Source organism: Nelusetta ayraudi, unplaced genomic scaffold (genome assembly GCF_046127955.1).
Source record: "Nelusetta ayraudi isolate G7.1 ecotype Tasmania unplaced genomic scaffold, CSIRO-AGI_Nayr_v1 ptg000096l, whole genome shotgun sequence".
Lineage (NCBI taxonomy): Eukaryota > Metazoa > Chordata > Actinopteri > Tetraodontiformes > Monacanthidae > Nelusetta > Nelusetta ayraudi.
The window spans coordinates 841,646-867,411 of NW_027466146.1; the positions used below are offsets into that span (position 1 = coordinate 841,646).

General features: G+C 48.3%; 1 protein-coding gene across 10 annotated transcripts in view; it reads right to left on the bottom strand.

Annotated features, from left to right (window-relative positions):
- itpr1b (inositol 1,4,5-trisphosphate receptor, type 1b) overlaps positions 1-25,766 on the bottom strand; it is a 66,564-nt gene that overhangs the window by 656 nt on the left and 40,142 nt on the right. For 5 of the 10 annotated variants that reach the window (XM_076047868.1, XM_076047866.1, XM_076047874.1 and 2 more), the window contains 17 exons: positions 24,707-24,890; positions 24,326-24,588; positions 23,328-23,528; positions 22,126-22,236; positions 21,599-21,694; positions 21,384-21,518; positions 20,670-20,777; positions 19,980-20,172; positions 17,341-17,463; positions 11,997-12,172; positions 10,868-11,032; positions 10,424-10,613; positions 10,163-10,255; positions 8,800-8,948; positions 8,123-8,288; positions 6,732-6,892; positions 1,332-1,493 (listed from right to left, as the gene is read on the bottom strand). In XM_076047868.1, the coding sequence (XP_075903983.1) occupies positions 1,332-1,493; positions 6,732-6,892; positions 8,123-8,288; positions 8,800-8,948; positions 10,163-10,255; positions 10,424-10,613; positions 10,868-11,032; positions 11,997-12,172; positions 17,341-17,463; positions 19,980-20,172; positions 20,670-20,777; positions 21,384-21,518; positions 21,599-21,694; positions 22,126-22,236; positions 23,328-23,528; positions 24,326-24,588; positions 24,707-24,890 (2,676 nt within the window). Of the gene's footprint in view, positions 1-1,331; positions 1,494-6,731; positions 6,893-8,122; positions 8,289-8,799; positions 8,949-10,162; positions 10,256-10,423; positions 10,614-10,867; positions 11,033-11,996; positions 12,173-17,340; positions 17,464-19,940; positions 20,173-20,669; positions 20,778-21,383; positions 21,519-21,598; positions 21,695-22,125; positions 22,237-23,327; positions 23,529-24,325; positions 24,589-24,706; positions 24,891-25,766 lie in introns of all 10 variants that reach the window. The other 5 variants (XM_076047871.1, XM_076047867.1, XM_076047865.1 and 2 more) reach the window with 1 other exon arrangement.

Genomic DNA, 25,766 nt, shown 5'->3' on the forward strand with positions numbered 1-25,766 from the left:
GCCGCTCGCGCCTCGGCACTGAAACGCAACGATATCAATAGTGAGACGAACAAAGTTTTGCAATGAGTGTTCCAAGAGAAATAGTTTGGCGCCGAGAAAATTAGACCGAAATATCACTGAGTCGTTTCACAGTCGTCACATTCGCGGCTCCGACGTACACCATGGTTTTCTGGTTAAGGCAGTTTTCTTTGAAATTGCCCCCCACCCACCCCCCAACTAAAGCAGCAGCAGCAGTGCAGTTTTCCTGTCGGCGCCGCACCCAGAACATTTATTCCAATTAGGCACAAATTTGATTTCACACTCGGTTCATTTACTGATTTTTCCTGCCGAGACTGAAGGCAGACGGCAAAAAAAAACACACACAAAAAAAAAATCTTGACTGGTGGCTAAATTTGTGAGCGTTGTGACTGCGACCTTCGACGATTTTTAGAAACACAACAATCATTTCCCCCTACTGTCTGGGTCAAAATGTCTCGCTGACATTCACTTCCTCTCACATAGTTCTCATTTCAAGTGTAGAGCCACTTCTACAAACGGGGCTTACTAGAAACAACGCAGCAGCGCCGCGGTTGTGAAATCGCTGCTTTCCTCCGCGTCCAAAGCCGTTACTAGGAATTTGGCCTCCGCTTCGTGTTGGAATTAGTGATGAAAAACTGTCTTTTTTTTTTTTTTTTGGCTGTCTTCTCATTCATCAAGCTGTCGCAAAAAAAACAAAAAAAACAACCAAACAAACAACAAAAAAGCGAAAACAACCTCAAGTTAGTCTCGGTGAGCCGACAAGTTGGAGTCTGGCTCAAGTGTGTTGTGCAAAAAAAGACCTGGTGACTCATGGTGTCTTGCATCCAGCCGCAGATTGTCGTCTAACGATCGACGAGCCGCGATTACAAACAAACAAACTAACAAACCCCGAGCGGCATCTGAAGAAAACTCCCCTTCTCACTCATCTTGCTTCTCACAGCATTTCTGTCAAGTTTATATACGCTTTCACACACACGCACATGTGCACGCACAAGCACACGTAAATGGAAAAAAAATATTCCATTATTAGTCTGACACAGTGGTTTTGCTGCGGCTGACCGTCGACATGAGCACGAAGCCCAACTTTAAAACCTTCCTGTGAGACCTTTCGACTACAAAGAAGCTCCACACATCCCATGTGGCTCCTTTATCAAAGTAGGAATACTGACACATTCTCAAGAATTCTCGGCAGAATATTGCTGAACATGAATAAAAATAAATGAATAAACAAAATAAAATGATAAAATAAAATAAACATACAAACAAACAGAGCAAAAGGTCCACGGCCTTTGCGGCGTGGGACCAGCACCCACCTGCTCCTTCAGCTCGGTCAGCTGACCCGACAGGTTGGACACCAGCTTCATGGTGGACTCCAGCTTCTCCTGCAGGTTCCGGATCTCGTTCTGCTCGCCGTCGCCATCGCTGCTGACCAGCGACATGGCCCGCATCCGGGGGAACCAGTCCAAGTTGTGCTCCTGGTCAACAACAGAGGGTTTAAAAAAAAATAAAGTTCAAATTAATTTTCCAAACAAATAACAAAACCAATTTTGAGGTGTTTCACACCAAACGCACTGGGAGGGAGGAAGAGCTCACATGCACAACTCTGGAAATCAGCCCCCTCTCTGATGTCACAAAGGGCCGTGATGCCTCGTCTTACGCCAAACATTTTAAGCAAAACCAGTTTTTTTTGTAGGAGGCTGCGAGCATAGGGCTAAACATGCTGTTTGTCTGGGGTTTGTTTTTTTTTTGGCAAAAATGAATCGTGTGAAGCTGCCTTTTGCACCGCGACTGAAAAACAAAACTCAGTCAAACAGACAAAGACATAAAAATAAAAAAAACCCGGGGGTTAGAATATGGAATCCATGACCGCCGCTCCTTGAATGAGCTGTTCTGATTTTTTTTTTTTATCTTGCAGCGCCACAAACAACAACTGAAAACAAAGCACCCCAGATGGAATCTAGTGCACACAGATGACCTCTTTCATCAGGTTCGTGACTCTCGATCCCGCACTGGTGCGCCGTGATTTGGAGCCTACCCTGGTCACATGAACCATGAGGGACTTTCCAAGTTTCAATCACATGGGATGCGAGGGCAACTTTTGAAATCACAGTTTGACGGGCGTTAGGTCTCACCCCCGCACGCCCGCCTCGAACAGACCAAACAAACCAACAAAAATCTAAAAAAAATCTAAAAAAAAAAATCTAAAAAAAAAGGAGTAGGTTGACTTCTCCCTCTTAGTTTACAAAGTGCAAATATTGCTTCATTTTACGACCACAAATAAATACACACCCTGTGATTCACCGGGCCGCCAGCTTCCAGTAAAGCTGCGACGAGGGTCTCTGAGGGGAAACCAGACACAGGAATGAAGCCGCTGCTGTTCCTGCTGGGATTTGGACTCGGACTGAGTTTTGGTTGAGCTTTGTTAAGTAAAAGAAAAAGCCAATGAGTCGAGCCGTTTAAGAAGTAAAAACATGCGTCGTGTCGAGAGAGAGTGGAATAGCAGAGCAGTGAGGAAACATTCCTGCTCGCTGATTGGACGGCCGCTGCCAGTAAACGTTGTGATGCACAAACATGTCGGTAAGTCAAAACGATGCAGTGATTTATTTTACAGTAAACAACTAGTTTACAGTTAAACAGCTACTAGATTTGAGTCTTTTGAGTTCTATGATGATAAAAAAAGTGTTACAACTTGAGTAGAGCTATTTCATCTCGTTTTGTAAACATTTTTTAACAATACAAAGACTTTGAAAGACTTAAACATTTATTATTTATTTATTAATTTTTACTTGAACTATTATTAATTGACTTTATTTTATTTGAATTGAACAAAAAGCCAAAGCGCGGCGACAGAAATCAGACTGCTACGATTTGCTCTGGATATTTCTTGTCAAAAGGTGAGAATTGACACGTTTTAATGTGCGCGGCCTCTCCGCTCCACGACGCGAGTCAAACGAGTATCAAACTTTCGCAAAACTGCACCGCTCCCCCGATTTCAGGTCGTCAGGCTAGGAGTGAGTTGCAGTGGGCAGCTTCCTCTGAATAACAACTGTACTACTGAACTCAACATCGAGGCAGGAGATTACGAAGCTGCAGGACCTCCCCTCAGGAAAACTCCAACTTAAGAAGCATAACGTGGCGATGATTTCAGTGTCACGAGAGGAGAAAAAAATGAGCTGCTATCATGCAGCCGCCCCTCCAGTTGATGTCCTGCTATTGGCGACGTGTGCAGCCAATAAAACGGCAGATAAGGGAGCGGCGAGGCCGCCGTTTGGGTCGAGGCTGCGGTCCAAACAGCTTTTTTTTTTTACGGCACTTTGTCAGTCGCCGCCCATTACCAACTAACTTCTCCTCCCCCGCACCCCCCCACCATCCCCTCCCGTGATGGCAGAGTCACAGCAGTCATGTGACCTCCAGGCGAAACACGCAGTGGCAAGCAGCTTCCTCGCCTGCCGCTGAGGTCACCGCAGCGCGGCCCTACCGGAGAATCGGCTCAGAAAAAGTCCCTCCGTTGGTTGTGGCGGTTGATGTGGAAATGTCGGGGGGTGGGGGTGGGGTGGGGTGGAGTCGGGGGAGCAGGGGGGGGGGGGGGGGCGGGGTGGTTGGTGGTTGGTGAGGTGTCCGTGCAGCACCGCAGAGTCAGTCCCGGGTCAGGGAGCAGCTTGAGGGGAATCACGCAGCTCAGACGCACACTCATTGTGAAAGGCGGTGACGGCTGACGACTGCGGCGAGCAAGTTCCACTTCCTGAATGTGAGAGAGGCGGGCGGGCCATCAGGCACGCGTGCGTGTGTGCGTGCGCCACTTTCACGACTCTGTCGGCCGGCCTTGTTTCCGTCGCGCCCCGGTGTTTACAAACTGAGAGCGCTTCCAGTAAACGCAGCAGCGCCACCGCCGCTGCTGATGCCACTGCCTCCGCCGTCCAGACTCTCTGCTTCTGAATGGGACTGAAGGAAGGAAGCACATTTTTTTTTTAGTGGGGGCCCTCGGAAACAGGAAGTGGTTTTTTTTTTTGTTTTTAAAGGGCCACGGGGAACATCACAGTCATGCCACAAGCCACCTGATGAGCTGGTGGCTGGCCTGGCGCAGCAACAGATATGCAAAGTGATGCAGTAAATACATTAGACGGGAAGCAGGAAGGGGATGCGGTGAAAGCACGTTTGCCGGTCGGGGTGTTTCATGTTGGAACCAGGCCAGGCCGACCGCTGCGAGCCACCGTCACATTCGGCACTTGACTGTCAACCCTGCACCATTGACGTCAGTCCCAGTCATTGTCGGAGTACTGAATCCCCCCCCCTCACCCACTCACCCGGCCCTCCCCCGTCCTGTTCTGACTTTGGCATTATTGCAGCATCAAATGAATCGAAACAGCAGTGGGTGGGAGAGCTAGGACTCTGAAGAATTTCTGTCGTCATCGTGACGCCCAGGTGGGGCAGGAGAGATTGTGGAAAGCTGGAGACGGGCTCGACGATGACAAAGCGACGACAACAACAACAACTAACCGACTTTCCACACAATCTGGGTTAAACAACATGGAAACGTTGTTTACCTGCAGCAGCAGCGTGCTGCTTTACCAAACCAACGCAGTCAACTGGCTTTACTGTAATGTGTACATCCATCTTCTACACCTGCTGATTTGTGCACTATCACGGGGCGGAGGCAGGTTGACGCCTTGGACAAGTCGCCAGTTTATCACAACCATTCGCCTCTTAAACATACACACCAAGGGACAATAGAGTTTCCAATTCACCTCACATGCAGGTTTTTGGACTGGGAGGAAGTCGGAGGACCTGGAGAGAACCCACGCAGACGCAGGGTGAACGTGCAAGGCATGAGGCAACAGCGCCAACCCCTGCACCACCGTTCCACCCTCAATTTGCTGCATTTCTTTATAAATTCATACAAAATTGAATGATAATGGTACTAAAAAAAAACAGACTCACACACAGCATCGGCAACATGTGCACCTAAGACCTTGCTGCAGTTTTCCAGGGCAGCTGTTGCACAGCATCGCTCTCACTTTTCAGACTGTCTAGCAAATAAAGCAAAACGCAAGATCAATTAAGTCGGGATTGATTGAAGTGCTCACGTCTGTGCCGGATCTGTGCGATATGCTCTCTGGAAGAGGCGGAGAAGCTCAGCACAGGGAGGCCTTGTATCAAACACCTGCTTGTGAGGCCGAGGGTTCAGATCAGCGGGTCCGTCGACGGGTCATCGGGGTCTTTTGCACCCTGAGCGCCCTCCCCCTGCACAAACTAAATAAGGCTCGGAGGCGCGCTCGCGTTAATGAGCAGGGTGGGGGTGGGGGTGGGGTGCGCAATGGGGTCAATCAGGTGCTTTCTTCTCACAAGCCAGGGACCTGCAGATGGAGGCTGCTGGTGCGCTGGGCTCAGCGGCCGGGCCGACGAGAAAGTGTGTCAGACAGCAGCAGCGAGTGCGTCAGGGCATCAACCACTTCAGAGGAAGGGGCTTTCCTCCGCCGGTGCTGCGACGTGACAGCCACGCAACTTTGAGGAAAATCTGACCGCTTCCCTCTAGTTTTTAATTCTGTCGCCTTTCCACAGAGGGGTCAGAGCCCTTGTGTGCGTGCATGCGTGTGTGTGAGTGCGCTGCTGCGGCTTTCAAATGTGTCGCGGCGAACGCAGCCGAGGTCTGAACGCAACATTTTTGCCTCTGGTCCCATTCCACATGTTTTTAAGACCCAATTTGTTTCATGAGAGGGAAACCACGAGGGCAGGCTGGGGCGCTCGCCAAGCGCCTGTCACAAGGTGACGCAAGGCTACGAGGTGAGACGGGCGTACGTGTGCGCGCGCACATGTGTGTGTTTAGCGAGGCCTGTCTGCTGCCAGGGATTAACACATTTCATGCCGCCGGCATACTCTGTCTCAGAGTTAATTCTCCATTCACAGAGCTGACTGATGTGATAATACCTCAGAGGGATTCGGGGTCATGGAGGGAAGGATTGCGTAATGCCGTCCTGGTAATCTGGGACGGATGATGCAAAGAAGAAGAAGAAGAAGAAGAAGAAGAAGAAGAAGAAGGTCGATTGACTGCTGGAGCGAAATGAAGAAGCGGCAGCGGCGGTGGGATCTTTTAAAAGTGACGGAGAGCGTGTCGCCTCGAGTGTAGCTGAGGGGTGAAGGTTAACCTCAGCAGCCACCACAACAGTCGCTTTAAGGGAGCGACATGCAACTTCTGCATTTAAAGGCTCTTTGAAGAGCAGCGATTTGCCGTGTGTCATGGAGAGGAGGCATAGAGTTGCTTTTTGTTTCAAAAGTCAAGGAGGGAATTCTTTTGAACTGCTTTTACAGATATCGGTTCTTATTTTTTTTTCATAGATCCACCCAACGCAGAGCCTGCGCAAAACCCTTATATCCCTATAAAGGCTTTTACTGCGGGGGGTGGAGTCCTGTAAAAAAAACAAAAAAATAAACTGCAAAGGACATTGGTCCAACCAACCATCTAATATTTCAAAAGTGGCCCAATCAGAATTTTTAACCGCAGCTGTAGTACCTAGAAGGCTTCCTGACTTCTTTGAAAAAAACCTTCATCCGCAAAATAAGTTTTCCGTCACTCCCCTCAGCCTCTTCTTCTTCTTCTGTGGCGTTGAGAGTTCAGCTTGCAGCAGACACTTCCTGCTTTAGCCACAACTGAATGCGAGTTGGTGAAAACGCTTCGGATTGGAGGCGAGGTCGAACCTCGGCCTCGTGGGCCTTACCCTGATCATTTCGGCCACGTAGCTCTCGGGCCCCGTGTACTCGGTGGAGTCCTTGACTTTGACCAGGACGATGAAGAACAAGTAGTGCCACATGTTGTGCTCCACCTTGATGTGCTCCTCGAAGGTGACCGTCTTATTGTCGAACTTGTCCCTCTCCAAACCTGGAGTGTGCAGTCACACACGCACACACACGCACACACACACGCACACACACAAAAAAAAAAAAATCTGAGTCAGATTGTTTCTTCGGAAGAGTTAAGAAACTCACCCGGTGACATCATCAACCTTGTGACTAGAAGAATACGAAGTCATGACTGAACAGGAAGACAGACATCGGAGGTTGTGCTTTGGTAAAAGCGTTCATCAAGTCATTGTCAAATCAAACCAATCAGCGGTTTTGTGTGTGTATGTGCAAAAAAACAAAACTAAAAAAACAAAACAAAACAAAACCTAAAGTTGTTGCCCGGTGACAATATCCAGAACCGACCGACAGTTTCCAGTTAGACGGCGCCGCTGCGGTTCAGCTGAGTGACGGCAGAGCGCAACATGGTCAAGACCCGAACGGCAACAGGAAGAAGAAGCACCCCTCCTCCTCCTCCACAGCTGCACCTGCCATGACTAACTACTCATTCTGGGAAGAGGAGGCGTTGCGTTGTTTATACTGCTGAGAAGAAAAAACAAGAAAAAAACAAAACAACACAGCCCCCATTTTGCAAAGATCAAGTGTGCAATGCAGTAGCAGCAGCAGCAGCAGCAGCAGCAGCAACACGCTCGCACAGGTGCAGCAGTCCTGAAGCAGCCAGCCAACCAGCCAGCCAGCCAGCCAGCCAGCCAGACTCTGAGAGTGCATGACCTCTGCGTTCGCACCATGTGGTTGATCGGAACAGGCTGAGGCTGCTGCTGAGACCGACGGGAGACACCCGGAGAAAAACGGCAAATCAAAACGAGCAGTTCTGGAGTTCTTACTGGCAGAAAGATTCTGGCAGTAAGAACTGTCTGTAGCATTTTAGCCGCGTTGAACAGTCACAAATCACATGAAATACGTTTTTGCACAACGGATTGAAACCACCTTCGGGAGGTAGTTGCATCAGTGTGTGGGGAGACAGCTCCATTCAAGCCAAGCTCCAGGGCAGGTATCGCAACAAGTGCCGCTGTCACAATTATATGCCATTACACACTATACCCGCTAAGACATCATTGCTACAGCAACCTGTCAGAACGGTCAATAATGTCAGTCAGCCCTAAGAATCAGATTTGAGAAGGAATCTGATTCTGAACGCAGCCTTAGTGATCACTAAAGGGAGGGAAGGCAGGGGGCGGAGGGACAAGGAGGGGGTGACCAGGAGGCTCATGGGTAGTGTGAATAAAATGTGCACCACTTCCTTCCTCACCGCAAATAAAGCACGTCGTCTTGAGAATTTCCTCTTTCTTCTGCTTCTCGCTCCTCAGGTCGGCAAACGTGTCGATGATGACGCCAAAGATGAGGTTGAGCACGATAATGATGACCATGAAGAAGAAGAGGAGGTCGTAGATCACCCGGGCTGCGAACAGAGGCTCCTGGCAAGGCCGCGCGCGCACACACACACACACACACACACACACACACACACACACACACACACACACGCACACAGATTTTGCAGGGTTAAGGCGCTGGTTCCCTGGAGATGAGGCCGACTGCGTGCGCCTTTGTTACACAAGAGCAGTTAAAAACAAACCCAAACAAAGCAACTGCGGACTCACATGAGTCAAATGTCCGTGGTGTCGCCTTCCACTGACTTTCTTTCTGGCAAATCATTTTGTCATTGTTTTTTGCTTTTGTTTTCAGATGACAAGTCAATTAAACAAGAACATCACACGGTACCGTCAGACCAATTTAATCAATCAAAGCGGGAGTGTCGAGAGTTTGATGTAACTTTGCTTTGATCCGACTTGATTCAAACTGTAATTTCCAGGCAGATGAGATTTTTTTTTTTCCATCTCCACCTCCTCCTCCTCCTCAATCAGAAGTCTCTCTCTCTCTCTGCGTCATCCTCTCCTTGCCGTTGCCTCCCAGTGCTTCTCTAACCTCTTTGGACGGCTTCCGCAGGACGTCCCCGACACCTCCTCCGCTCCTCAGGCCGTGACTCAGCACAGTGACGATGCACATGAGCAGCGAGTCGCACGCTCGCTCCTTGTCTTCGATCACGACGGCCGAGGGCTGAGTGACGACGGAGGCTGAGGAGAGGACACAGCAGCATTAGGGTGCAACCGGCGTGACGCTGATCACATGAAGTGGAGAAATAACAAAACAAAAACAAAAAACAAACATTTTGACAGTATTGAGGAAACCTCTGAGGCTCTGTGCACACACTGCCATCACTTACAGGACTTCCCATTTATATCAACTCAATAAAACAAAGAGTGGGCTTCAGCTTCCTGTGTGTAAGGGCAGCTGTGAGGACAGACTTTTCTTATTTCTGGGGAGTTTGCTCACAAACGGGACACACGGGTTACTAAGAGAGTTCACCTAAAGCCTTTTGATGCTTCGTTAGGAAGTATATCACGTTAGAAAATTCATGGAAACTGCATTATTTGGGGGTGGGGGGGGGGTTTACTGCAAACTTTCTTGTAAACATTTTTTACACACTTTATGGGAAAGTGTGTCAAAAGAAGAGGCGAACTACAAAAGGCCCATCCATGTTCATCACAGCTGTCATTTCATTCGTTTGTGCACACTGGGTTACTAAGCTGGTCCCTGTCGGGGTCTGAGAGTTTAAAACAAGACTGGGAAAGTTAGCCAGTGTCCAGACAAAAACCAGTCACCAGACTGAGATCATTAGCGAGCCTGAGAGGATGACTGAGGGGGGGGGGGAGTTGTACAAATGGAGCGTAGCCCCTCGGCAATCAGAGGATTCGACATGGATGGCTGATCAATTTTTAAAGTGGTGCACGCCTCCGTCTCTGATTGGAGACGTCTCCCCTCGGGGTCATTGGGTTTGCAGGAGCAGGTTGATCGCCTATTGGCCGCCACAGGGTGGACCCACTGACCCGCCGGTATCCGATGGTAGTTAATCCTTGATCTTTCACCCTCCCAGGCCTCAACATCGGGGAGTCACACAAGGAGCCTAAACCCGGCTCCCTAAGAGGTCCCGGTTGGTTCAACCAGGCCGAATCCCGTGATTGAAATGAACCTTCTCAGGAGACGTCTGCGAGGTCTTCTTAAGATACCTTCACATGCAGACTGGCGCTCCCAGAGTCAGATGGTCTGTAATAGCAGTCACACACACTTGGGAAAGTCTGACCCTGACCTCTGACCCCTAGCATGCACAACCACGTGGATTCAAACTTAAAAGGGCCCTGAGATCCTGTCACCCGGCCCGGTCGCACACAAGTACGACTCTCTGCGCAAAAGTTGTTGTGTTGTTTTTCTGAAAGCAGTGTGAACCTACTGTCCACTGCAGCCTCGGTGGAACAGTTCTCCCCGCTGTCTTTGTGGCAAACCCCTCCAGAGAAGAACTCGGCCGCCAGACTGGCTCCATGTTCTGTCCAGACGGGAATGAACACAAGACGTTATGCAACTATCAGAATCTTCAAATATTACACACAGGGATGTGCTTCAAATACAATTTTGGCCTCCTGCCAGCATTCACTTGGTGTGTTTGGACCAAGGTGAAGCATCGACCCTCCGGGGTCGTGTTGTTGCTGCCTACCGAGTGTTTTGTTGGGTATCCTGTCCACCGCTAGAATGAAATCGTCTTTGAAGAAGATGTAGCCCACGATGGAGAAGAGATAGACGAGGATGAGGGCGAGCACGGCGGTGAGAACGATGGAGCGGCCGTTGCGGGTCACGCTCTTTATTACGTTGAGCAGGGTTTCCTCCCGGTAAACCAGATCAAAGAGCTGCGAGGGAGAGCGGGAGCAGGAGGAGAACTTTCAATGTATCAGGAAACAGTATGTGACTAAAAAAAGAGGCACCATAAACAAAAAGCTGACATGTGTTATTATTATATATTTATCTTATTAAAATACTGTGTTTAATAGAGTGTTTCTTTGACAATCAATGTACAGCGCCACCTTTACATTTGTCCAAGGCTGCGTGTGTGTGTGTGTGTGGAGGCTAAAGAGGCGGGGTTAGTGTGTGTGTGGTCACGCACCAGCAGGCTGTAAAAGAAGACGTGGACAAAGACCCCCAAGCTGCAGATAATCAGGTAGAGCAGGTGGTACAGGAACTCCACGTCTGTGATCATGGCTGTGTAGCCGCGTGTGAAGGTGCCGCGGTTCCCAACAAAGCTCATCAGGAAGATGACCTTGTTGCATAACTGCACAACAAAGACAGGCAAAGACAGAACAGACATGTCACGGTCGTGCACGGGAGGTTCGAAAGTGAACAGAAAGGTGAGGGGGAGGGGCCTTGGGTGAGGAATCCGCTCGGCTCATCTATCAACACCCGAGAGTTATAACTGACATCGTAATCAGCAGTCTTCCAACTGTCAGGCCAGTGTCGGCATGTGCGCTCCAAGAGAGACGTGCAGGAAGCTGCTCCGGGCCAATGATAATCCTGCGTCAACAACATTTAAGTGTTTACTCAGTGGTTCTGGCTCGCAGCCATGTCAGTCCAGCCACGGCAACCTGACGACTGCAAGCAAGGCTTAGTAGTGTTGTAGTCCTGGAGATTGGTCTTGGTCACCAGACCGCTTTTTGAGAGTCTCGGTCTCGTCTCGGACTCCAAAGCATTTTCACTGGGTCTTGGTCTCGGTCTCAGATTGGACTAGACTCTGGATTTTTGATCAAGACCAGTCAAGACTCAGCCAAAATCACAATGACAGATAATAACAGAAAGGAATCCAGCTGCTGCTGTTTTACACTCTGTTTGTGACACCCAGAGTGACACCCTGGCCCCTTATTCCTAGTTCATTTATTTTTTCATTTTATGAAGCAAGATTGTTTTTTTGAAAATGGTTCAAAATAGTTGGCAAAACAGCAACTTGTTCAAGAACATGATTAAAGAATGCCTTGCTGAAAAGAATGTTGAATGTTGCTGTTCCATTTGGAAACAAATTTGAATTTAAATAAGAGACTGGTCACTTTTTTCTCTTTTGTTGTTATTATTCTTTGATATATAGAGTCTTGGTCTGGTCTGGTCTTGGTCTCCAACCCCAAATGTCTTGGTCTGGTCTCAATCTCGATACTCTCTAGTCTTGCTAACGACACTAGCGCTTAGTGAAAAAAGACACAAATCAAAAACAGGGCCTCTCTAAGAGACGCACGGATGCGCACGCTTACGTTGAAGCCCCCCAGCAGCAGCAAGGTGGGCTCCAGCCCCACGGAGAAGATGAGCCGCAGGATGGTGGAGGCGATGAGCGCCCGGATGCCGTGGGGCTGAGGCAGGACGATGACGATGGCCAGAGAGACCAGCATGGTCATCCACAGCAGGGCCGACAGATGAGGCTCCAAGGTAGCTGCGGAGGAACGACATCACATCCATCACTCCATTACAGCGCCGGCTCGGCTGCCCGTGAGGAAACGGCCAGTTGTGAGCTCTCGTGGCTGCGCTCCTGCGTGTCTTGATGTTTTAACGACTCTCTGAGTGCGGCGACATGACTTCATGAGGAAGAAGAGGTGAAGAGTTCTGATGCCAAAAAGGAAAAAAAGAGACAATAGCAGGACTATTCCAGCAAACTGAATGCCGCTTGGCTCCCCGCGCTGCCAGAGTAATAAGATCATGATCCCTCCAGTTTAGTTTTTGGACGTGCTTACTGTGTGTGTGTGTGTGTGTGTGTGTGTGTGTGTGTGTGTGTGTGTGTGTGTGTGTGTGTGTATGTGGTCATTGTAGGTCAGGAAAGCATTATTCAGAGCTCTCCAGGCACTCACTTAGTGCCAAGTCCAGAGCAGTGAGCGGCCTGTAGCACACACACACACACACACACACACACACACACACACACACACACACACAGACAGTCAGTGCGAACACACAGCTATCTCCCTCCTCGTCCTCCCTTCTGAGGCCTCCTTCTTCTCGCCTCTGTGTGCACAGATCACATGACAGGTATTTGTTACATAAGCCCCCCCGCCCTTCCACCCGCCCCCCTCCACTTCCCTCCCCTCCTCTCCATCGCCCTCCCCGCCTGGCTAAAAATACTCTCAGCTCCAGCTAAATTCATCAGGGATGGTCCTGGGCACGGCATCCTAACAGGCTGCCCTGCCGCCCGGATTTGGCTGCCAACCCAGACGCAGTGCTTTGTACCTCACACGCACACACACAGTAAAACACCATCCAACTCCCTGACTGGCTGACTGGCTAACTGTGCAACCGTTAGCAGACAGATGTGCATCAGACTAAACAACAGCACCACCACCAAGGTTCATTCAGCTTCCTCGAGTCTGACAGTGTTTATTCCATTCTCACATTTTTTTCACACTCACACCGTCAACACTTCCTGTGATATGACGGCTGAAGCATGCTCCTATATGTCTTGCGGTAGAATGTGTTATTTTTCCTTGTGATTAAGATGAAAATTGCTGAGGATTCCACCAAACTCATGCGAGCAGGAAGCGAGCGGATGGAAATGTCAAGACCCCATTCAAACGCAAGCAAAAAAAACCCAACAAAACACGAGTGTGACAGTTGTTGTGCATGCGTAGGAGACTAGTGATTGAGCTCAAGGCCAAAGCTCGACGCAGGAAGAATAACTGAGTTGTGAGAAATGTGAGGAATGAAGGAGCAGCAGGAGAAGGTTCAACCAGGGAGAGACTGGGCGAGTCAGGGAGAGAAGAAAAATCCATCTGCTCTGGCCACTGGATTTTATTGGATCTTGTGATACGTGTGAGATGCCTATTAGTACCAGGTGTAAACGTGGGCGGCGGTGAAGTTGCAATCGAATCCCATAAAAGCACTCAAGGCCAGACGCAGGACAGGGCTGCAAAAGTGCTCCCGGTCAAGGACTCGAGCCGCTCCTTGAAAACGCTGGCCAGAGGAAAACCGCAGCATTCGCCTCTGGGAAATGTTCACCAAGAAGTTACTCAAAGGCTTTTTTTTTTTTTTTTTTTTTTTTTTACTGAGGACCGTGGCACACCTGGCCACTGCGGAGGGAAAGTCTCCAGCCGCAGTCTCTCATTAAACAAGAATCAGTTTGGTCGGCAGCCAACGCAATGATGTCCACGCGGATTTTATAGTGTTTGATTTGTCGGTGCGATCAGCAAATTAAGCGGCGAGAGGAGCGACTCGGTGTTGGGTTTTGCAAAAGATGTTTGCAGTGCTCGAGCGAGGTCACGTGTTTCAGTTTATTCAGCATTTACAAGCGGCTGGCTGGAAAATTAAACCCCCGACAACATGGCTTTAAGTGAATGCAGAACAAAGTGTGAGCACGTGAGAGGGGGATGAGATCCCTGCAGATATTAAATAATCATCACTCGGTGACTGGTGCCTGAGAGTTTATTGCTTTACGGCTGAAACTAAAATCCCATCCCTGAGGGAACCACTAAGCCCTCAGATGACCTTTAGCTGCCTCCCCTTCTTTTCCTCTCTAATAGGCTTGTCTTGGTGTGAGTAAGTTCAAACAAAAGGGGAGCTCGCCGTTTGACCCCGGACGGAACAATTGAAAGTTTATGCCGATCACAATGTGCGTCTTCTTCTCTATCTGCTCCTCTGCGCTGGAACAATGCGGCCGTTAACGTTTGGGGCTTAGCGCAGCGCCGGCGATACGACCCTCCAAGGATACTGATGCAACGAGGAAAGAGGAACGAGCACAACAAACGAAAAACATCTGCATGATTTGGCTTTTGGGAAAATACTGCAGCCACGCAGGAATTAGCAGCGCAGAGCCTGAATGACGGAGGACTCCCGTCACACCCGCTGACCTTGTGAGGCTTTACAACCCCTAATTGCTCACAGTTTGGCCACATGACTGACCACTGGCCAGGGGTCAATGTGGTGTCTGGAATTAGGAACAAAAAAAAAGTCGATCCTCACTAATGGCAAAACTGATTGGTGCTTTTTTCTCTGTCCACGCACACGCAGGGCTGGAACTTTCTTAAGGCGTATTTGGCGTGACCTGTGCCGAAATGTGGCCGAGAGCGTGGTCATGCGCTTTCGAAGGCTGATGAAACTCACACCGTGTTTGCATTCTCGGGTTTGCTCATGCGACGTGGGATGGGTGTTATGAGATTTGCGTGTTCAGAACGTCAGGGGCGTTCACAAAGTCTGACACCTCAGCGCGGCTACGTGTTGTGTTGTTGCGGTGAAAAACGCGATAAAACGATTTCGCCAAAATCCAATTTGACGAGGCCTCGTTGGAGCGAAGCGCCGGACTCGCCAGCGGTGAGTGCCGGCGTGTGATCGGCTGCCAACCTGGCTGCATATAAATGCTTTGAAGAGGTGTAATTATCGCTTGAGCGCGGGCCGACTTTACAAGCGTGAAACGTGTCATTTTAAGAAGCCTTTTAAGTGATTGTTGAATTCCGCTGGCATATCCTGCCGGCGACAGCAGCCGGGCCGGAAAAGCACGGGCTGGAATGCGACTCTGACAGGGAGAGACAGTTTAATTATGTAATGTTGGACTATTGAGTCCACATTATAAAAACCTGACTTTGTTTTCCTGTTGTTTTTTTTCTTTCCCTGCGTGCTGCCGTTCACTCCCCTCTGACCAGGTGCGAGTCTCTCTGTCAGAAGTTGTGTTTCCAGCCCTAGAGTTGTGCAAAACCTAAATATCACAATAAAACACTGGTAATCGAAACACCTAAAAAAGAAACTCTCAAATATGGCTAAAAGGTTTTGACAATCACATGAGATGTTTTTTCAGACATATCAATATAGAGGTATATCACAAAAGTGTCATGGAAACTTACTTCACTTCAAGTGAAAATGGCGCGTTATGTTTGGACGGAGGAGGAGAAGGAATATTTTCTTTTACAGGAAATCAAAGAGAAAAATATAGTAACCATTCTGGACAGCAAACAAACGTAAACAAACAAAAGCAAACGTAATTCTACAAGTATTAAGTCGCATCACATCACACCATTGAATGAAAACACCTGCAAATCCCAATTGTACTTTGTTGAAATTTTTGAATTTTAGAATTTATTTTGTGAAAAACTGTCATGGGAACGCAGCTAGAGACATGTTGGAGGGCGAAGGGGCACAGGCAGCCCCAGCCTGTTCCATTGCCCACTGGAGGGACACCGTGCCAGTATTTACGCAACTGGGTGTAAAGGCAAAGACACTTCATCGCGAGGAGAGGAAACAGAAGACTTGTGTTGACATGTGACACCGCAGCAAGTCACCGGTGGACCTGAGCGAAAGGTACAAGCGTCCACAGAACAGGTCAGGGCCCCATGAAGCTCAGATCCATCTTGGGCTTTTGTGACAGTTCAGGGCTCCAAATCTGCAGCTCGGATTACTGTCTCATCGCACCTCCAACTTAAGTGTAGTTCGGGAGGTGTGAAGCTACACCCAAACCACAAGACTGATCTACGAATACACACACACACACACACACACACACACACACACTTCGGAGTCAACGTCCGACATCATTGTTGTTGTTGGCATCTTCCCACAATGCAAAACAGCGCCAAGAGTTGCTCGGCAGCCACGCTTTTCCTCATGGGCCTTTCTAAGAATTTATGCAACTATCACCACACACACACACACACACACACACACACACACACACACACACACACACACACACACACACACACACACACACACTGCTCCACCTCCTGGCTGTTGCCGCCTCACTCTGAGGGACAGCTACTCTGGTGCAACGTGGTGGTTTGAAAGCAGTGAGCTGATAAACTTGTCGCTATAAAAGGTTATCCGCTGACTGGCGGACGTGACCCGGGGTCGGCTGAGGTTGGTTCAGGGCGAGCACCTCAGCGAGGAGCCGCACCTAACGAGTGGGAGGGTGTAACATGTGAAGCTACACTGCACAACAAAACGGAACACAACATGCCGATAATCCATTTCTGATGAGAAACGATAAATCCTGTGTACCACACACTCACTTTGTTAGCCATACGCTGTTAAACCACAGTACACAACTTAAGGGGTTGCAATGAAAACTTGATGTACGTGGTGTTGTGTCTGTGAATAAATAGAAATTAGGCCACTTGCATGCACTCTGAGGAACTTTACCCAAAACCCAGGAACCTTTTTTAGGCAATAAAGTGGAAGTTTAGTGAGATTTCACTTGTTATCAAAGGAAAAACATGGCATTGTTAAACAAAATTTAAGAAGGACTTCATTGAGCCTGTATCATGTATTTGGACTTAATGCCTTTACATTGCTGACAGAGTCCCAGAACGTCAGATGCCTGATTTGCAAAACCCGTCCAGGACAGAGATAGAAACATTCACAACAATATGAGAAAACTAAAAAGAAAATCCTGGTACTTTCTTAGCAGAACACTGACTTATTTGAGAACTTCCAGCCATCACAAGGGTGGCAGTGTGATGAGAACTTCATGAGAAACTTTTCAAACGTTTCGAGGAGACAGTATGAAAAACAAGACGAACGCAAACACATCGCCAAGGTAGCAACACTGTTTCAAACTGACAAGCACTGTCATGATGACAGAGGAAAACATGTCTGTCAATCAAAAGAAGGCCACATTGGAACACTGACCTCCACGAGCCCCCTCCAGGGGGTAAAAGAAGGCCACCAGCAGGTTCATCAGCACGGCCAGGTTAAAGGAGATGCTGCTCCAGAACGACATGTTCCTGGAGCACCAGTACAGGATGGGCTGAGCTGGAAGACAGTGGATCACAGCCCATTAGTGACAGTCACAGTTCTGTGAATCAGTGGTCTTCAGGAGACAAATGCAGTGCAGCGTCTGCTGAACGGCGGTTATGTGCCACATCCGAGCCAGCCGACCAGCCGACGTCCTGGAGGAGACATAAGGGTCAAACACACAGTGGCAGAGCAGCGATTCACACCACTGAGTTTTGTTGCTGCTGGCAGAGTGAAAGTTTCTTTTACAGGTACTACCCGAAAAATTCAAGTAAAAGTTGTTTTATTTTGGCAATTTAACATAAAAGATGAAACCAACAAATTTTATTGAGCCATTACACGCAAATTGACATCTCAAGCGGTTCCTTGTTGTAACTTTGCTGATTAAGATTTTCAGCTTATTAAAACCACAAACCCACAAACTCAGAAAATTAGAATACTGTGAAAAGCTTCAGTTTTGTCAGTTCAACGAGTCCAAAGAATACAAAACACCTGCAAAAGGGTCCTGAGCCTTTAAAAAGTCTGTCTTGGGTTGTCTCAGAAGAAATCACACATGGGGAAATACAACAACCTCTTCAGGAGATTCTAATTTTCTGGGTAGTACCTGTACACTGGAGGTGAAAAAAGTCACGACAGCCTTGAGACTTTGATGAGTAAATGCAGTTCATTGATTCGCTACTGACGCGGCCGTGAATCACAGCCCAGTCAGGAGTGGTTCTCATGTCATCAAAGATTCTCCCCAACAAGCAAGTCAAAGAGGAACTTTGTACTATTTTGCCACCAGTCGTGTTTTCATGTTTGTATATGGACAGAGGATTTCAGCATTCCGCAGAAAAGAGAAGTGCACGTGGGAGTTCACTGGTAAATACCAGCGAAACACCAGGTTTGACTGACTCAGATAGAGACCAGGGCAGTGGGTTGCTCTCTTTAGGTCTTTATGATTATACAGAGATTCAGAAAGAACGGGCAGGACAGAACATGTTGACGTCACTACAGGAGCTAAATGAGGCCGTTCATGTCTCTTAAATGGCAAAATGGTGATGCAAGTGGTTAGTACCGTCGTGTCACGTCAAGAAGGTTGTGGGTTTGATCGCTGGCCTGGAGTCTTTCTGCATGTTCTGCCTGTGTCTGCGTGGGTTCTCTACGGGTTCTCCAGGTTACTCCCACAGTCCGAAACATGCGCATGCAGCAAACTGGGAACTCAAAATTGTTTGTGTGTGTGTGTGTGTGCGTGTGTGTGTGTGTGTAAATTGTTGTTTGTCTTTCAATGTGGCCCTTTGATGAACGGGTGACTTGTCCAGGGTGTCACCCCGCCTCCACTCTATGACAGCTGGGAGAGGCTCCAGCAGACCACCGTGACCATGAAGATGTATGGATGTATGGATGGATGTTTCAATGACAGACTTGGACTATCCAAAACTCGACACAGTCAAACTTGAAGATGTGATCACAGCAGGTACAGAGAACTCTCTAACACGGTGCTTTCCCTTCACTTCTCTCTCCCGTTTTTGCTGTTAAAAACATGAATTCCTGATAGATTTAGAAGTTTGCACAGACGGAAGGGGCAAGTCAGAAAGCAGAAAGTTTCCTCTGTTTTGGTTTGACTCATCTTCTGTTACACAGGATTATACAGGAACCTAAATCTGCGTTCCACTTTCAAAATGTACGTCCAAACACAACACCGGGGTGGCGTGTAAATTCCAATTTGAAGACATTCCTTTTTTGTGAATGGGAAGTGAGCACGATTGTTTTCATTAGCCGCTGTATCACTCTCACAGAGACGACAGACATCACTCACTCATGACAGCTTATCAGTACAATTTCCATCGTTAATCATGCAACAATAATGCAATCTTAGCTTCATGGGAACTTATTTTGCTTTATGAAAGGTGCCTGGTTTACATCTCTCTCTGCCTCCATCCCTCCAGGGCTCAGAGTTAATGGAGCCCCTCCCACTTTCACAAGTTCACAAGTGTTTTGCTTTCACTTGCAGAAAGATTGTCTACATTTTTATAGAATATGAGACTGGGAATACAATTTAACATTCCTCATACTGAACCTGATTACAGACGAATTGTCACATGCTTAAAACAAGTCACAAATGTTTGTAAATTGAAGTTTGTCAGTCTAATTTGACTTAAATAGTACCTATTACATCATTAGGGAACTTTTCTGTCTTAAAGATACAGGTAAAACCTGCTTAAGGGCCTAAAAAGGTGTCTCGTCATGGACAACCTGAGCTGTCAACACAACAGTGTGCCTGCTAATGATGGTTTGGTTCCTGTGTTTTACAGCTAACAGTCACTTTGCTCTGTAAACATCACGTGACTGGAAAAAGCACAATGATGCCTGTATTACAATTATTAATAATAATTTCATAATATAATCCGTACCCAGAAGCATGTACATTTTTCCTGAGCGGCCTGGAGCGATGTGAGCGGAGAGCGTGTAAACCCTGAGGGCAAAAAGGTAAAAAGTTGAAGAAAACCACGCACAGGGAACGGTGTTTGTGTTACCAGTCGCCTCTTGAGTACCTCGCAGCTTCTTCTGCCAGTTCATCTCATTGAAAAGATCTTCTGAGCTCAGGAAGAAGTCATTGATCTTGCTGCCTTGCTCGTCACGCTCGGTGGTGTAGTAGACTCGCAGCTTGGACTCCTGGGTGAGGAACTCGCAGATGTTGGGCACGGGGAACACAATCTGCTCCATGGTGCGATCCAGCCGCACAATCTGGACACAGCCACACCAGCAGCCAGAGGTCAAACACACAAATTGAAACGCCTCTGCACTCCTTCTGAGGCAATTATTGCGCAACGCGTTCGCACCAGTCATCTGACTTTGTTGTTAACAAGTGACATCCCATAATGCGAGCTTAAAAAAATTAAAGTTTACAAGGCCGTCAACAGCTGCCAGCCCTTCCATCTTGCTGTGGATGAGCTGCAAACGTGGCCAAGGTGCACACAACTCTGACAAGGAACACAGTCGCAGTCAGACGAGCCAAGAAAAACAGCATCACATGCATCAAGTCAAGGGAGAAGCCCAAACATGTGCCACTGTTGCAAGCAAGCAAAGGCAACGTCCCATGACAGACGCCTTTTTTTTTTTGTTTGTTAGAGGTTGGGACATAAGAGAAACTGTGGGAAAGTTTTACAGTAAAGAAAAAAGAAAAAAAAGCAAAGCTAAAAATAAAAGGCGGCGAGGACGACTGCAGTGACGTAAGCGCTGACCTCGATCTGAGCCGTGTGCTTGGCGTAGAACTCCAGGGCCTCGTCCCCCTCCCCGTACGTGCCCCCTGGCTTCAGCATGGCCTGCAGCTCCTTGTTGTGACGGGCCAGCTGCAAAGACACAAACCACACCAGCACATCAGTCCCGGATGGATCACTGACTGTTCGCGGCAGGACCGGTTCTTCGCCTGGCTGCCAACGGAGGCTTCAGGTGGTCAAATGGAAAAGCATGTGCTGCAGCGCCGCGCTGACGTCGGCGCTCAGTTCAGCTCAGTTCAACTATTGTCATTGTTTTCATGCAAACCATTTCTGGTGGCGCAGGTGTGATATCACGGTGCGTGTCATGGAAAGATAACCACATGCGAGTTCTGTTTTTCGAGCAACACAGCAGCGCGGTGGTTGGTACCGTCACCTTGCAGAAAAAGGTTACGGGTTCAATTCCCCTGTTCCGGGGCTTTTCTGTGCGGAATTTGCATGTTCCACTGCAGGTAGTCCGGCTTCCTCCCACGCATGCACGACGTGCTCTAAATTGTCTGTAGGTTTGAGTGTGAGTGCATGCAAATGGTCGTTCCTCCCTGCAGGAGAAGCTGCGGTAGAAAATAGATGGAGTTGCACCGTGGACCATGACCTCAAGATGAGAGCAGAAGGGAATACGAATGTCTCTCGCTGAGGAAAATAATATCCCCTGACTGTGCACCACTGGATGATATCGCTGACCTGATGTGCCAGGATGTAGATGTTATGGCCGACATTGCGCGGGGACGTGGAGTGCTCCTCCTCTGCGTCCTCGCCCTCCGGCGGCGGCTCCACCTCGATCTCACCCTGCATGTAGGCCTTTTTGATCACCTCCACCTGCGGCAGAGACAGACTGTCGGTGGCGGAGCCTTGGCATGTGACGTTGCGACCGCTGCAAGTGGCGGTCTCATACGCACAAGCTCCTTGGGCCTCATGTTGTACAGTATTCTCTCGGCGTTCTCGCTGTCGTGGCGACTCTCCATGATTGCGAGGAGCAGCTTGGAGGCGTTATTCTGTAAAGAGGCAGTAGAAGGAGGGCAGAGTCTGACAGCAAGCACGCAGGTTTTCTTCTTTGTTTGTTTTTTCAATTATGGAACACTTTACGATTGAGTTCGATTTGACGCGCTGCAGGTGTGTGAGCGCAATCACTCATAGTGTCACATTGTGGTTTTCCACTGCTATGAAAATGCTTCATGCTACTCTACAGTGCATGTTCTCATGTTATTTCCCCCCCCTCAGCGTCATCCATGACGTGTCTGATTCAAAGCTCTCACCATTTCGATCAAAATAAACCTCTTATATATTCCATTAATGCGACTTAGAAAGACTGTTGTGATGCATATGATACCTGTTGGGGAGGAAAATATGAAACCCACGCATAAGGACGAGTGCACCTGCACTTCCTGTCCAGGAACTACACATCAGCAGATCAAGGGACGCTCACTTTGAGTTCCAGCACCAGGTCCATCCGCTTCTTGCCAAGAGGGTTGATGTCGTTGAGGATGAGCGCGATGATGATGTCGATGCCATTGCACTCATGAGTGGCGATGCAGTTCTGTGAACCACATGAAAGGAGAGTGAATTAAAGCAAAGAGGAGAGTCGTTGAGTGTTCTCTGATGCTGCTCCAGCCTCCTCCTATAAACCCTGGAGTGCAGCAGGACAAGATTTGTGGACACACTTTGGCATTTTTATTTTCTGGAATCACATCATAGATGTTATTAGTTTAAGAAAAATAGATCCTATATAATCAAAAATCCACCTTTCCTTTGTTTTTTATTTTATTAATAATAGTGGGTCTAGTCAGTCATGGAAAACAATGAGAAATTCATATTTTATTTTTCCCTTTCTTGGAAAAATGCCTCTGGAGATGGGAGTATGAGACATTTAAGGGCAGCAGGTCCTCAGGCTGCGCTCCTCCCTGGCTGATGAGGATGTTGCACGTGACCAAGTCAACAGTCATGTGCCTTCTCAAAGTTCCGCACTGTTGGTGAACGTTGATGGGTGTTGACTCTGTCACTCTATTACAGTTTACCTTACCAGACATGCGACACAAGTCAAACTCTGGCTCAAAGCAAACACGAGTGACTGGAAATCCAGTTTAGAACTTAGAACTGATGTCATGGTCTTCTTAACTTTTTTTTGGCTGAGCAGAACAACCAAATCTCATTAATTCAATGCTGCGTGTAAGTAGTCGTGTATGGTAATTTTTTGCAGAGATTTTAAGGAGGCAACAATACATTGAATGTAATGTCTATACAAACGACCGGCAGACGCAATGACTCCAACCACTGTTGTCACTGACTCGGAGGCACAAAGATATTTTTCGCACCTCACCCCCTTTAGCACTTTTGTTGCTGTTATTTTGCATGTGAGAACAGTGTCAAGTCTGCTGGTTTTTGTTATAACTGTGTTTTGTGGAACTTAAATGAGCCATCAAACAACCTGCATTTGTCCATTTGTTTGTTTAGTTGCGTGAAACTACCAGACATCGGCACAAACCAAGTCAAAAACCTCAGACAGACACAAAAGAGAGGGACATATATTATATTTTACAGAAAAATCCATTCGTAAAAGTTAATAATGAGAAATGGCAGAGATGTTTTGTTTTTTTAAACCCTTGAGCAAGCAGTGTGCTTGTGAATCACCTGGTTTTCATGACATGGACCTTGGCAGTACTCAGTCAGACTCTCAACCGTCTGGTTTATGAGTCCCACATTCTTCTCGTTGATGTAGAGACCCAACAGGCCCAGTCCGCCAGTGGTGCTGCCACAGATGCAGTCCAGAAACTGGAGGGTCTCACAGACCAGGTTGTAGTTGTTTTTGTTGTTCTGGTTGCGCAGGAAGTTCTGGGGGAAAATGAAGAACAATGAGAAGCCGATGCCTTTATCTCTCAGGAATTGAGCCGTTTCTGAGAATTTGGGAAACCTGGGGCAGTGTCACACTGCCTCACAACGAAGACAGAAGCAAAAGCGAAATCTTTCTAAGAGAAATTAGGGTCTGAAATCAAAATGACTGGCTTTCTCGAGACACTCATCTTAGCCAAACGCAAATTTTCAGTCAACTTGTAATTGAGATAGAACTGGAATTAGTCGTGAGGCTGACTTTTTTTTTTATTGTCATCCTATGTAATAATTCACAACGACCATAAAATCACTCCTTTTATTTATTTATTTAGGGAACAGAAACATCTCGCGGAATTGATCTTCGGTGCTGCCCAGGGAGAACTACATCAATATCTTACACCCACGCTGGTTCAGAATGGACGAGACAGGGTGATTCAGCACGGAGCCGACCGATTCCTAATGAAAGACGGCGCTAGTTTGAGGCATACAGTGAATCTGTGCACAGAGGAAGTCTTCTGTCTGGGCCCACTGGAGCCAGCCATTATTATTCCCCTGCACACTTCTAAAAGCGAAACCAGACCAAGACGCACCAGATATAGGAACAGCTGCATCACAGAGTTCTGCAAACGACGTCTATTTTCTACACGGTTTCGTTTCTTTGTAACCGAGTGTGGTAAGAGAGAATCAGAACGCAGATCAGGAAATGCTTGCGTGGGGGCAGTACGAGGGGCGGGGGGTGGGGGGGTGGGGAGGGCGGTAGCTGAGGCAAAATGAAAATCCTGTGACAACAGCAGACTGACCTGCAAGTCTCTATTGTGGTTCTCGCAGAGCAGCTGCATGAGTCGCAAGATCGGCTGCATGATGGTGATGATGACGCTCATCTCGCCTTCCTCCTGGCTTTTGTCAACCGCCGGCACGGGGGTCCCGTCGGCGGCCGCCTGGTGCTCTTCCGCCTCCGCCTCTCGCCGGTACGTTGTGAAGGCCTTCTGGGTGACGGCGGAGGCCTCCACCAGCTGCTCCTTCACCTCCTCGGTCACCACGGCAACCAGAGGCACGTCTTTGACTAAAAGTCCGACACGTTTGGACAGACACAGCATTAAACCCCCCCCCAAAAAAACAAAAATACAATGATATTTAATGTAAAGGCCCCCTGAATCCAAGCCTTGTGGCCCCTCCCGCACCTTTCTTCCGTGCAAGTGCGTCTTTGTCAGGTGGCTCATCGTCCTTCTTCTTGCTGCCTAAATCGCTGGTGTTGACGGTCACAGTGGCTTTAATCTCCTGCTGCGCCAGCTTCATGCGCTCGTAGAACACCTTGAAGAATTTTTCCGACTTATTATCCCCCGTCAAACGCTGGAAGAAGGACCGCTGGGAAAAAAAACAAGAAAACAAAACAGGTCATTGTAATGAAGAGGTGAAAGCAAGGTGTGGGGGAGATGCGTCCTAAATATTATAGTATAGCGACAACAGGCATCACACCTGGTCAAAAGTGTGTGTCTAGTCAATACACTGCCACGCCGAAAATCTTTTGTTAGTACTTAGCCAAAATAGTTTTCTTTTTGTGTTTTTTTTTGTTGTTTTATTTTAAATGAGTGAGCTGTGCATGTGTTGATCACAGACACCCAGAAAATGTTTTGGGAACCAACGTTTCTTGCCCTTCAAGCTATCTCCAAAGTTAGCGCTTCCTCAGGTTCCTTATCTGGGACTTTCTGCCTCTGTTATGGTTTCTGCACAGCGCTGCGAGGCAGAGGTACGCCTCGAAACGCTTACATAATCCTCCCCTCAGCGTGCCAGGAAAACACGCTGCTGGGCCTCGCCACGCTCACCTGACTTTACACCATCTGTTCTCTGCTTCCTGGCCACAACATGCTTCTAGTGCCCCTGGGCATCAACGATTGCACAGCGGCAAGTAACGTTGAAAAAACAAAGGCAGGGTTTAGGTTGGGGTCGGCCCAGCGTGCACACGCCCGGGTGCAAGCGGCACCGTTTTGCTGCTGCAGGTGATCGTGACCCCGGAGGAAAGCGTGGTCACAGGACCGGCCGCTCCAGCTGCATTCCTGCGTACGCACTTGACCGCAGATTTTTCACTTTGCATGGGCTGCGTGAATGTGCAAACGCAAAGGTTTGATCCAGCATGAGTAAGCGTTTTTTTGCAAAGTCCAGGAAACAGTCGGTCGCCGGAGCAGACAAAGGGCCGTCTTGTTCGAAAGCTGCATATGCCGAGAGCTGCTGCTGTTTTCCCCG